We start from the raw sequence: 13,559 nt of genomic DNA, 5'->3' as shown, positions 1-13,559 counted from the left end.
CGCAGCTCAGAAAAGTTTTAAAATGAGCAGTGTACACTCACTTTGTTTCCATTTTTAAAACTTCATTCTTTTAAATTTATTTTTAACTATGCAAGCAATACATGTACATATTTTCTTCTCCTCAGAGGTAACTATGATTTTCAGTTTGTTGATTATTCCTGCAGACCTTTCTATGCATTTATATACATAAATAGAGAGACAGGGAAATGTTTGTTGTGTTATTGGGAAGGGACAGATTTATACAATGGCATCAGGATCTATGGTTCAGCCTGCAAATTTTTTTTTCACTTAAGACCATGTCCATGTGAGTCCATATAGATCTACCTTATTCTTTTAAACTGCCAAATATAATTGATACAGTTGTACCATAGCTCATTTAGTTGCTCTATAGGTGGACATTTAGATTGTTTAAAATGTTTTAATCCTTGACCAGTGCTGCAGTGAACACCCTTTCTAAATGCTTTTCATGAACATGTTAATTGTTTCTCTAGACTGTATACCTAAAAGCGGAACTGTTGGGCTATAAGGTATTCACATTTAAAATTTTAATAGATACTGCCAAAATTGCCCTCTAAAAAATATTTATCAATTTACACTGCCACCAACATGAATGAAATGACCTGGAGTTAGTGGATATTATGCCATCTCTTATTTTTGCAAATTTGATGGATAAAAAAATATTTTCATTGTTTTATTTTGCATTTCCCTAATCACTTGGTGAAGTTACCTGACATTTGGATGGAAGGTGCTAATTGATCTTTGTTTTTTAAATTTTTTTCTCCCTCCAAAAAATTTCCTTGCCAAAATCAAAACATTACTATTTTTTTTCTCATTCATCGTTTCAGCCAGCCAAGCCAGGGACTTGTTGTCAAAGATGCTAGTGATTGACCCAGCAAAAAGGATATCAGTGGACGATGCCTTACAGCATCCGTACATCAATGTGTGGTATGATCCTGCCGAAGTGGAGGCGGTAAGTCTTCGGCTTATTTTATTTTCCTTCCACAAACAAATCATAGTAACTGGGTGTTCCATGGTGTGAACTGAAGGAGAATTAGAATCCAAAAGAATACTCAAAGGACCTTCATAAAATTCCTAAGTCACAAAGCTATTACCTTCCCTAGTAAAAGTTATTTTCTTCAGCCTGTGTTTTGAGTTGTGTTTCTTTTTCAGGATTTCCTATGAGAGATGGTGATTTAGTCCAACAAACCTTGGCTGTCCATGAAACACTTCCATTAGTTTTTGTTAAATTGTTAACACCACCGGTGTCTCCTCCTTTATGTTTAATTATCAGCCTCTCCTGTTGCAAACTAAGTAACAGAAAACGTAAATAAGTCTCTTTGCCTCTATTCCGATAAGATGCCTGTCTTTAGTAAAGTGTGGTACTAACAACATTTAGATTATAAAGCTTTTACTAGGCCGTTGGTGCCTTTGTGAAGCCTTGCATAAATCAGATGAGAAAAATCGGGTATTCCAATAAGGACACTATTTCAGATTTGTTCTAAATTTCAGGTTGGTTCTTACTAGAGTCAGATATATCTCCATATTTTCCAACCAGATATAGTTTAAGAATCTTCTCAGAAGCATAACTCTTTTCAATTTTTAAATTATTTTTCAATCATTTGCTGTCTTCTCTTCAATCACTTTCTTACCTCTCTGCCTTTCTCCTTTTCTCTGTATGGAGCCAGGGCTGCTCAGGGCACAGGGCTATTGTTTTGCCCATGTGTGTCCTGTAGGCCTCCCAATAAGAATGTCCTCTTGTCCCTCTTTTTGTTTGTTTGTTTTCTTGTGAACTTCTTTATACTCCAAGATATTCTTGGCCCGGACAATTTTTGCATTGTTTTGACTTCTTTTCCTCTGCTTCATTGTGTGCTTGCCCATGTTAGAGATGCTAAATTCAAGGGTGACATTAATTCTCATCCCTTCACCCTCCACTGGAGAAGTGAGAGCTGACAGATGGGAGTGAGGATCAGGTAGAATCAAACTTTATAGACATAATATTCAAAAAGCGACTTTTCATAGTAACCCAGCTCTTAAACATTCAAAGGTTTCAGAGAAGACACTTCAGTGATAAATGACTCTTCCTGTGTGGAAACTGAGGTATAACAGTCTCTCATAACATTTTCTTAAGATCTGCTCTCTTAAGCAGTTTTACAACAATGCTGAAATTTTAATTTGATTTAAATTAATTTTTAGTCACTTGATTTTATTGTTACAAAATAAAATCTCCCAAATTAATTATTTATGAGTTTACTTCTAATGCACTTAAAATTAAAAATACTAATGTTCTTACAGCTAAAAACGAGAATCTCTTCCAGTCTCTCATTCTTGGGAAATACTTCAAAGAGGTTCCTGGGGTAGAATGAAATAATGAAATAAGTAAGAGAAAGTATGATGTATATGTATGTAAAAATTAAGCAAAAGAATTTTTTCTCTGATTATTTTTGAGGTTATGCTGATAAAAATTTTAGACAAACATAAATTATTTGAAATTATTGCTCTTCACTTATTTTGATATTTCAAATCATGTGGCCTATGTATTTTTCCATATATCTAATGTAATGTGTATAATCTGTTTTTAATGGATTGTGACCTAGAGTTTAATTGGAGTCATAAAGTCTGCATTTGTAATTCACTTGTAATCATATTGCCTGTAAAAAAACAATTGCTTAGAATCTGTAACAATATATTAATGAGTAGTATCAATGGGTTTTTGGTTTGTTTTTTGTGTTATTTTTTTGTGGTACGCGGGCCTCTCACTGCTGTGGCCTCTCCCGTTGCGGAGCACAGGCTCCGAACGCGCAGGCCCAGCAGCCATGGCTCACGGGCCCAGCCGCTCCGCGGCATGTGGGATCCTCCCGGACCAGGGCACGAACCCGCGTCCCCTGCATCGGCAGGTGGACTCCCAACCACCGCGCCACCAGGGAAGCCCTATCAATGGATTTTAACTTAATTTTAACTTTTTATGAAAAATTCCTTTGAAGGATATTAAGATAAAATTTAGGGTACCTTACATGGCTAGAACCTTTTTCTCAGCCATTTCAATATTGTCAAAATAAGTTTCTTTGGAAGAAAATAGAGTCAAGTAGAGAGTGATAAAGGAAAAACTGCAAGAGAATGTGATATCTTCAGGAAAAATAAAGAATAGAGAAATACTATGTGTACTAATCTGTTAACCATACTATAAGCTATCTTATCACGTTTCCAAAAGTTCCAAAGTACCAAAATGAAAAGAGGAGAGCATATGAATGCTGTCATAACTGTAAGAGAGAAAATTATTCATGGAAAAATGAAGTTGAAAATGTCAAAAGTTGAATGTCAAGGTTAATATTCATCTATTTGTGTAATATTACATCAATTTTGAAGTTAGAACTGCTCAAATTATTAGCAAGTTCTTATTCAGATAATGTTCAGAGCAACAGAAGTATGTACCCTGAACACGAAGGCCACATTTCCTGTCAATGCTTTTTCATAAAACAATTGGGAGGTATTCTAATTCTGTTTCAGTATTCATCAAGGGGAGTATAATAGCATACACAAATGCAATTTATTGAGCTGTATGCAATGCTGCAGATATGGAAAGATGGGTTAGGTTAAAATTTCTGTTCTGCCACTTACTAGCTGACCTAGGTCAAGTTTCTTAACCTTTCCTCACTCAGTTTTCTTAACTAAGAATAGGAAACAATCATACATAGTGCATAGTGTTCTAAGAATTTAAAGAGGTAATGTACATAAAGTACTTCATACAGTAGAAGTACTTCATACAGCCAGTAGAAATCATAAATTACTATTCTCATAATCATTACTATTACTGTTATGACTTTTACATGCAAGCCTTTACTACTCTTTGATGTTAGGAAAGATATATTTGGTGAAAAAAGACCAGCTGGCCAAGAAACTATAGAAATACTCTATATTTTTAAAAATCACTAAAATTTATGTAGTTTCTGCAAGATTTTAAGATGTTCGTTCTTTTTTGGCTGATGTATACCCACTACTACCTTGCCAAGTATAAAAGAATCCAGTGCCATTAATTTAAACCAAAATAAAGACAAATTACATTGTTCACAAATCCTCATTATAATTTATCTTTAATAAACTAGGGTATAGTCAGGGCTATTTGAGAGAATAAACTTGAACATATTCTCTGTGCTCTGTTGGAGGGAAATACAGAAACACTGAAGATCAGTTGCCTTGTTTCTTACCAGATTCTTGAGTTTAGAGACCCTGCTAGGATACAGGGTGGCTCTCACCCTGCAAACCCTGAGAGTAGGGGTATGAACACACTTTAGGAGGACTTTTGTGAACTGCAAGCTAAGGAGGAGTTGATTAACTACGTCTCAAGGAATATAAAACAGGAACTTAAGGAGAATATGAAATGTGACCACTTTTTAAAACATAGTTTTATGTTTTTCAAAAACTCCTGAGCACTCTATGAAAGCTCCTGAGTACAGAAGCCTTACTAAGAGCTTCTGTAGTTGTTCTGCATTGCTAGGGGTGGGAGAGGGCTATGGGGAGGGAGGGAGAGAGGAGGGGGACGAGATGTGCTCAGTCACCAAACCAAAGATATCAAAACTCAAAGTAATCATCATAAGGAAGCCAACTGAAAACCTACGGGGTTAGAGAAGGACATATCTTTATTTCTCAATTCATGATAAGAAGGAAGGCTCCAGACCTGACACTGGAACCATTGTCTAAGGTGGGACTGGTGCTGGGGTCCTGGCTCACAGCCAGTAGTGATCAGGTCCACTGTTGGAAGGCTCTGTCTCAGAGAGGCCCAGATCCAGTCCTAAATGATCAAAACATTACTCTGAGAATCTGGACAAAGGGGCAGGTTGAACCAGTCAGGCAGCTGGTATCTGAGAATTCTGTCCTCCAGTTGGCAAGCCCCAGGTATAATACTTGAGAGTGCAGAGGAGGGATGGCAGGCAACTTAGGACCTTCTGTATGGTGACTGAGTCAAAGTCACAGGAAGAATGCTAGAAGAGAGGCTTGGAACATGGGCCACAGCTGAGGATGAACTGGAGCGAGAGGCTGGGAATGTTCTGTTAGGAATACAAGTACACATGCCATCCACATAGAGACCAAGGGGAAATGGTATGACTAACCCAGTCAGTGTGGGTGGAGTGCGATTAAGGAAGCAAGGCCAGTGCTGAGTTTGTTTATTATTTCTTAACCAATTCAAGATTAATTTGGGAATTGGGACAAGGCTGGGTGGGAATTTAATCTACCCATATAGACCTCGAGTTAAACAATCTGGTCTTTAGCTCTGCAGTGAGAGAATAACCTGGGAAACAGAATAACACTTACATGTATTAGTGCTAAAGTTCGATTAAAATAAGCACTTAGAAAATGTAAGCCGAGAATAGTCAGTACTGTTACACATTTATTGTCTGTTTACAACATAAGGTAATTAATAGAGCCTTAAATGTTTTATTGTTATTAATATATACTATTTCATTGCTTTAGGGATTATGTTATTTTTTGCTGACAGTGAAATAATTTATGGGAACAAGCTAAACTATATAAGCTCTTTTATTGCAAGGCCATCATAGATTTCATGCCCTTTGAGCAGAGTTACACTCTGACATTATTTTAGTTATCTTTTTGTCTGCCTTTGTATCTTATTGGTCATTACCAAAGTGAGCACATGGAAGGGGTGACCAACCATCCAGGAAATATGCACTATTTTCAATTTTCTTGTGACATAGATATGTATATTTTACTGTTGTGTATGTCTGGAAATATGTTCAAGGTAAATCTTAAATGAGAGCTTAAAGATCATTGTAGAATGGTTTCATGCTGCAGTTCAGCCAATATCAACATTCAGAATATAAGCTTTACAACTGTGAACAGTGACAGGGACACAGGTTCATAAGCCATGATGAGGAGAGTAGAATAGGGCTAGGCGTGGGATCAGAAAACATTGAGAAGAGAATCAGAAGCCTGTGGTCAAAGTAGCAAAGGTTCCAGAGCTTGGTCTGAGCAATCCTGAGTGAGGGCTGGCTCTGTGAGATGTGGACAAATTACACAGGGCAGGCAGATAAGACCAGTTCAGGAGAGACATGTAGTCTAAAGTCTGAGGTCTGAGCAGATACCACCCTAGAAGGCATTTAAAGAGTGGCAAAGCTAAGAATATTTTCTGATTGCAATGCAAAAGTCAAGAGCAAATTCTCTTGGAACAACCCAGAGATTAGCGACAGTAGGAAGCCTAGAGAGAGAAGATGGTTTGTTGGAGCCCAGGGGTGGGTAGTGATGGCCTGTCCAGTGGGAGCTGGGTAATAGACACAGAGGAGATGCAGGTGTGTCTGGCAAGAGAAATGGGGAGAAATGGCCTGGCTTCTCCCCACTGCCCCCATCTTCTAGTGGTGTCTCCTTTCTCTTGGCTGAGACCAGCCCTAAACCAGCCGATAGGTGAGCCTTGGAAATGCAGCCTGCAGGCGCCAGCCTCTGAGATACAGAGCAAATAAAGGAAAGTTGAGGACTGTATCTGTGGGGAAAGAGGCCCAAGGCAGGCACTCATCTATTCATTCTTTCCTCATTTGCAGCTCTAAAACCCCTAAGTAAAATTAAAGTAACCGATGGTTAGGCTCACTTAATCTGGAGAGGAGAAGACTGGAGGTTGGAAGAGGTAGGTGCTCAGGGGCCACACTGGGGAATAGTGAAGTAAACATTATCCCCTTAGAAACTCCTAATATTTCATTTCCTCAAGTATCTTGTAGAAATCACAAGTACTATGCCAACCCGATAGTCTGGTCATGAGAGCATTTCTCATTGGGTTTGCAATCAATGTGTGTAGTTCTCCTTTTGTATGTTGGTGTCACTTTTTCAGTTGCTTGTTATGCTGTTGATGACGGCCTGTGGAGCCAATGCTGGACAACATGTGCATGGGGGAATGAGGGATTCAGCGATATGTTTTCCTTTAGGTTGCTTTCATTCCACTCTTCTGCTGCCAAGTAGGTAAAACACACGAAAAAAGACCTCTGTCATTCTTTCTTCTTACTCACCTCTTTGTTATTTCTTCCTTCTTTGTCTTTCCTTCTCTCCTTAGCCCTTTTTCTTTATCCAGCTCCTACAGAGCTAGTCACATATGTTTCGATTATTTATTAGCAGTTTGGTATTTTTCACTCTGTAAATATTTTATTAAACCCAAACTGTGTGTCCCACACTGACCTAGGTGCTGGTGATTCAGCAGTGAATTTAAAACAAAAAACAAGGTTCCTGCTTTTACTGATCTTCTAATTCTCTTGAATATATTTATTCAGTTAATAGCCAATGGAAATTTTTATTGATTAGGAATTTTATCACTTATTATCTCTGGACATAAATTCCTCCAAATGTGGGTTATCTATCTTACTTGACAATTTAACCTGTTTAGTATATAGCATTCTGAACGTAAGAGGAATCTGTAAAAATTGTCCCTCAATGTTAATCAGTTATAAATTGCAATGACTGTTTCCTAATCCTTAACCAGATTGCATCAATAGCTTTGAATTATATTTAACAAACTATGATAATCTATCTCTAGCTATGATATTTTAAAAAACTTGTCAGCTTTGAATATAAATCATTGTCCTGACCACGTTTTAGTAACTGAAATACATAGATTATTATTGAATAATCAAAGAATCCTGAAGTTGGCATACTAAGACTTCATATGTAGTCTAAAGATTCATCTATAAGTGTTGACTATCTGGGGCCTTCAAACAAAATTCAAGTGATTGAGGGTGATGGTGGGAAATTATTCTCATTTCCTACTTCTAATTCTCCTGAATATATTTTTTATAATGAAAGCTAATATTATTTGATTATGATTATCATTTGTTAACTTGCTCTGTTACCTACTTCATGAGTTAGTTATTGTTTGTATTATCTTTATCTTCACTAACTATGGTTTAACCAATTATCTTCTACTGAATTCTCTTAAATCCATAAGTTCCTAAAACAATGTGGTAAAGAATAGGCTTATAAATATATTAAATTATAAATGTATTAAGTACATTCTGCTATACTCAGAATGAATATAAATTTAAGAATGAGAAAAAATACGAGCCTTCATGAATATGAACTTGATGCGTCTAATGCTCAATCAGTCCCTCAGTAGTTTTATGTTTTTGTGATAAACCACTGAATAAAAGGTATATGTACTTGCTTCAAATATTTTATAATCTCTTTATTAAGTCAGTGAGTCTAACACCATTAAACATGAAGTATCTAGAAGAAATAATTTAAATGAGTTATAAAAGAAAACAACTCTCTGTATAGGCTATATCTCTCCCATTGAGAGGAAAGGGAATTAAAGTCTTTGTAATTGACATTTCCCTTTGGTGAGTAATATCAAAAGGTTAGGCCATGTCCTCAAGATAGCTTCTGAATAAGTAATCAATCTGAAATTCAGAAACTTCTGTTTTTGTTTCCTGATTTCCCCCAGGGGATTTAGACACATGCTTAAAGGGCTAATAGATGTTATTTTTATTTGCCTTTAGTGAGCCTGAGAAGCAAGCCAGTTTGGAAATGAAGTTTATTATATAAAACTTAATAGAAATTCTCAAACTGTAAAAAAAAGACCTTTTAAATATTATTAAAAACATAACCTGCAACATTTACATTATTTAAGAATTTTTTTTTAGCGTAATCTAAAAGTTTTATTGGGGAAGAAAAAGTCTATCTCACCTAAATAATAAGAAAACTAGTTTCTCTTAAAATTAATGGGTAAAAAGCCTCCATTGCTTTTCATTAAAGCCAAAAAGACTGCATGGTACTATGTCTCTGAGTATGACCTGGGATTTTACTAGGGATCGTATTACTAGTTTGGTACTAGTAATAGGATGCTTCTTGATGTTAAGTACACTCACTTTTAGTAAGAAAAAAAAAACTCCATTTACTTTTCTTTAGATCATTTCAATCATGCTTTTTTCCCTTGGATTAAAATTTGGAAAACTTATAAAGAGTTTTTTCTTTTCATATTTACAGCTAGATATATCACTATATGTGATAAAGCACATAAATTGAGTTTTCCCGAAAGTCCTATATGGAGCTTGTATAAAGGAAATTGTTCTCAAAAAACATTTCTCAGATTATGTCTAGCATTTTAAGAGTATCAAAAATTATAAGTAAGTTCTCTTAAATATTTTCACAAATAGGACAAACTATCCCATTTCAGAGCAAGGAAAAGAATAATTAACAGCGGTACCTCAAATATTTAATATCATGGATTTCATTTCCACAGTATGTTATAGTATTCATTAAGTGTTTTAAATTTGACAATCAGTCTAAATGTTTTCCAAGTGTTCATCACTAGCCTGGTCTATAATTGGGGTCCTGGTCACTGGTGACCTTTTGCTGTTAGGGGTTGGAAAGACTAAGAGGTTACTGAGTGATGTTTTAAGGTGAAACATTATTCTTCTCTCTCCATTCTAAAATTGCCATCATTTAAATTCCTTTTTCAGACTAAGTGTTCCTCTGAATTCTTTCAAATATGATTTATTCTACTCACAGAGAGTTAATAAATTGGCTGAATCCCTCTCTCAGCTGTTCTCTCCATCTGTTCTGACACACGGACTACCTCTTTGAGTCTTATGATTTCTTATTATTGCAGCATACATCATGCTGAGAAAAAGCTAGTGCGACACCCTGGCAGGCTTAATTTGAGAAATAGTTTAGTGCCATCTATCTGTCACAGAAGACCCTTTTAGTGCAGAGTTGAACTCTAAGTAGGTTTATTATACTCAGAATGTATATAAATTTAGAAATAAGTAGAAAGAAACATGAACTACAATGGATATGAATAAGTAGAAAGAAACATGAACTACAATTTGATGCACTCCAATTATGTGTTTAATTATAGAAAGAGAAATTTGTATTTTTTGATTCTCATTTGCTTGCTTAAAGTTAAATCGATGTCTCTGATTCCTAATATCTGCCATTTGTGGAATTCTAAATTTCCATCTGTTTGTACTGATGTATCCTTTTCAGCAGCAAAATGTGAGCAGTTTACAAACTGCCTTCTAAGGAAAAATATAACTTACATTACAGTTCATATGCCCAGTACCTCAACTGTTAAAGTGAAAATATCTTCTGAATCACATTGGGATTGTTTTGATGCCATGTTGTTGGGAGCTTGTCAAAATGTTTGTTGTAGATAGATTTAGCCACCTGCTTTTAGTGGCTCCTCTCCCTACATGACTTACAAGAAGAACAAAACTTTGCTCAAATATTAATTCATTTGTCTTTAATTTTAGCAAATTGTTCTACTGAAGAAAATCCTCCTTGATTTCAAATCATTGGGATGTTCAGATTTCACAGAACACCTATGGTTCTCAAGTGTCAAAACTGGAGTAGTTGAATAGTTCATTCTCAGGAGATACCTGTTTTGCTGACTGGTAGAGCCTATGATCAGGTTTTTCTTTTCATATATTACCTTGAGCCCTTTAGGAAGTGAATACTGTTAATCTCTTGAATAGAGCACTGAAGGAGAATTCTTTTAAAAATGTGGGAAGGGAACAGAAATTGGTTTTTTAGAACATTCCACAGCTGGTGATCTCTGAAAGCAAGAGTTATAATGTCCTGTCAGGTTCTCCCAAATCTATGATTTTTTTTTCTTTTTTCCTAGATGACTTCTAGTTATTATGAGATCCACCCGCTTAACTCAAGGGAGCAGGTATTTGTGAGAGCGTGTTTTATTTTCTTAATATTTTCATCCTGGAAAGAAAGAGATTACTCATTGTGGCATCTGTCTAAGGTGCCACAAAGTAGTATAATCCACGAACTGTGAGAGGAAAAAAAAAGAAAACAAGTAATGCTTTCCCCTGTCAGAGCCACTCCTAAGAGATAAGCAAAGAAGTCAATATCGGAACTTGTAAGGTTTTCTGTCAATGAAAACTTACCAAATTTTATAGTAAGAGGAAGACTAAAGAGGAGGAAAGAAAGGTCGGTCAGAAGAGAGAATCTCTGTTGGACAGCTTTGTCTTGAGATAAGTAGAAGTCATAAAAATGGTTAATCTCTAGGAAACATAACTTACTTGGTAATTTGCATTCCTGCCTTGTTTGTCTACCTGCAATGTTGCTAAAATAATCAAACTAGACTGTTCCCTCTCCACAATTTTTTTTCTGGCCTAAAAGAATCTCCTCTAAAGTACTGTGTATATAAGTTCAAGTGTAGCTCTAAGGCATTCCTGCCCACCCTTGTATCATTATGAGTGTTTTCAATATAGAACCTTTATTGATAAAGAAACTGATACTGCTCTGCAGAGGTGGTGATATTTTCTGAAAGGCCCATATGTTATTATATATAAATACTGTAATTTAAAGGCCACCTCTGTTCTATTCCCAGCAGTAATGCTTATTTGGTGGGTAGCCCTGTTCAAGTTTCTAAATCTGCTCTGGTTTTCTACTTAAAATGTTTTTCTGTCCCATCTTTACCAGATTCAATGAGGTTTAACTGTGTGATGAACTTTTAAAAAGTACATTCTCCTTTTAAAAAATCCCCCAATACACACATGCCCATCATGCACAGTTCAACATAACAAATTCTTATTTTTTTTGTGTGCTATGTTGAGCACTGTTCCAGAGTTAAAGATGCACAAATGAGGGAAACACTTCCCTACCCTGCTGAGCTCATGATCTAGCACTAAGCTTTCTTATTCTGTCATTCATTTACCCTAGAGGTTCCTTGGATGAGACTCTGAGGGCTGGTAAAAAACATACTGAAATTATATGCCTATAATTATGTGTGTATATATTCCTAGGGATATAGTTCATGGGCTTTATGAGATTTTTAGAGCTTTTACCTCCAAATTTAATTCTTAATATTTAAAAAATGCTAGCCTGATACAGAAAGTTTTGGATGAGGGAGCTACCAAAATATGTGTAATTGACTGTTAGAGTTGGCTATCAGTCATAGACATAGCCAAAAGACTTAATGCACTTCTTAGAAAATCTCAGGTTATTTCCTAGAGGTAATTTTTTATTTGTATAGAAAGACGCTTTCATTTATAAAAGTTCTTCTTTTTTTAGGTAGGGGATGTAAGGAGAAGGGACAGGTAAATATCAAGCATTATGCTTCCAATTTTCATTACGATTTTTAAAATTTATTGAAAATATGAAAAAGATTTCTGTGATTCTAGGCAAGTTAAAATGACATTTCTTCAAGAAACAGAAATTAATACCAGTGTCTACTTTTCAAGTAGCTAGCTCTTTTCTTGTGCTATGAAACTTTCAAGGCTTCAGTTGACAGGCGGCTTGATAGCTTTATGATGGCATTGTTTTGCATGAAGATCAGACTTCATGAGAATGACAGGTCCCACTTTCCTCATATCTTGCTTCCATTTTGTTTCTCCTAGTTAAGGACTTACTTCCTTTGCACTACCCATTTTTCTCTGAGGTATTTGTCTCCAAAGACTTTTGTTTCTTTATCTGTTGTTTATTGCAACATAAAAGTGAAACAAACAAATGAACAGCAAAAACACATAAAAAGGCCTAATTTCTTCGCTATGCAGGGGGTGATCATAGGGTCAAGTTAATCAACTATCTTGTTTCAGAAGTCATGCTTAGAGTTGGTTATGCTATCAAGGTTAGGAGGTAAATTGAGAAATTTCACATTCTAGGATAGAAGGGAAATAATAAGAAATTACAATCCTTAATGATGCTGAAAATGAATGTGTGGTCATGTGAAAACAAACAGTTATTAAACCTGAAAGATGTTTATTTTGACTTTTAAATTAAAACTATAGAGATGAAATCAGCATGTCATCAGAACTGTCCTTAGATCAAAAATTTATGGACTGGACGTTTGAGGAGCTGCAGAATCAGAAAAAAGAGAAGCCAGGAAGTGTTCTTGAGTGCTAAATCGTGGTAACCTTCAGATTCAGGGAAAAGGCTTGATGTGAACATTTTCTTCCCAAGTGTGGAACCATTGCTTAGGCCCTGGGGCATCCATTACATGTGAGGAGAGGGCAGAATGGATTCATGCAACGATGAGACAGAATATTGAAAAGGTTACACTCCCTTTTTATAAGTCTATTAAAAGTTTATGGTCTTTCACAGAGTATATGCTGTAATAAAATTATTATGTCTCTTTTGAATGGCAAGACAGTCGTAAGAATGATAAAAACCACTTCTATAGCTTGCTACAGGTTTAATTTGGGACTCACAGGGTCATTTGTGGAATATTGGCCCACAATATCTTGTGAAAGAATGGAATTTTTTGCTTATGAAAAATGCTTTTAATTGATAACCCAAAGAAATTCCCCACAGTTTCTAATTCCAGGGAGGATCTGATTTCCATCTTTATGTGCTTTTTGAAAACTGAATTCTTTTCATGTTCCTCTGAAAGAAGAGAGGGATAAAATAGCTATGCTTCAGGCACTTTTAATGAAAATGTCTTATCTAAGATGTTTGTTATTTTGGACTAAGTCCAGCAGAAAGCATTTTTGGTGACTTCGTTTCATGACATATACACCAGAATGCTGTCATCATGGTACAGCAATCTGTCACCACTTCTTTTTCTGAAGTAGGCTTGCTCATGTTCCCTGTTCCATCGCCTTGTGAATTCTATTTAATCA

The 13,559-nt window shown here is 35.8% G+C and overlaps 1 protein-coding gene across 6 annotated transcripts in view; it reads left to right on the top strand.

The window, feature by feature from the left end:
• The window catches only part of MAPK10 (mitogen-activated protein kinase 10), a 617,840-nt gene that overhangs the window by 572,272 nt on the left and 32,009 nt on the right, over nt 1–13,559 (top strand). For all 6 annotated transcript variants that reach the window (XM_079919605.1, XM_079919603.1, XM_079919601.1 and 3 more), the window contains one exon: nt 846–970. In XM_079919605.1, coding sequence (XP_079775731.1) covers nt 846–970 — 125 coding nt within the window. The remainder of the gene's footprint in view (nt 1–845; nt 971–13,559) is intronic.

The sequence above is a fragment of the Stenella coeruleoalba genome (assembly GCF_951394435.1).
Source record: "Stenella coeruleoalba genome assembly, chromosome: 4".
Lineage (NCBI taxonomy): Eukaryota > Metazoa > Chordata > Mammalia > Artiodactyla > Delphinidae > Stenella > Stenella coeruleoalba.
Note: the sequence above shows the minus strand (reverse complement) of the source record. Positions and strands in the feature narration are given on the sequence as shown.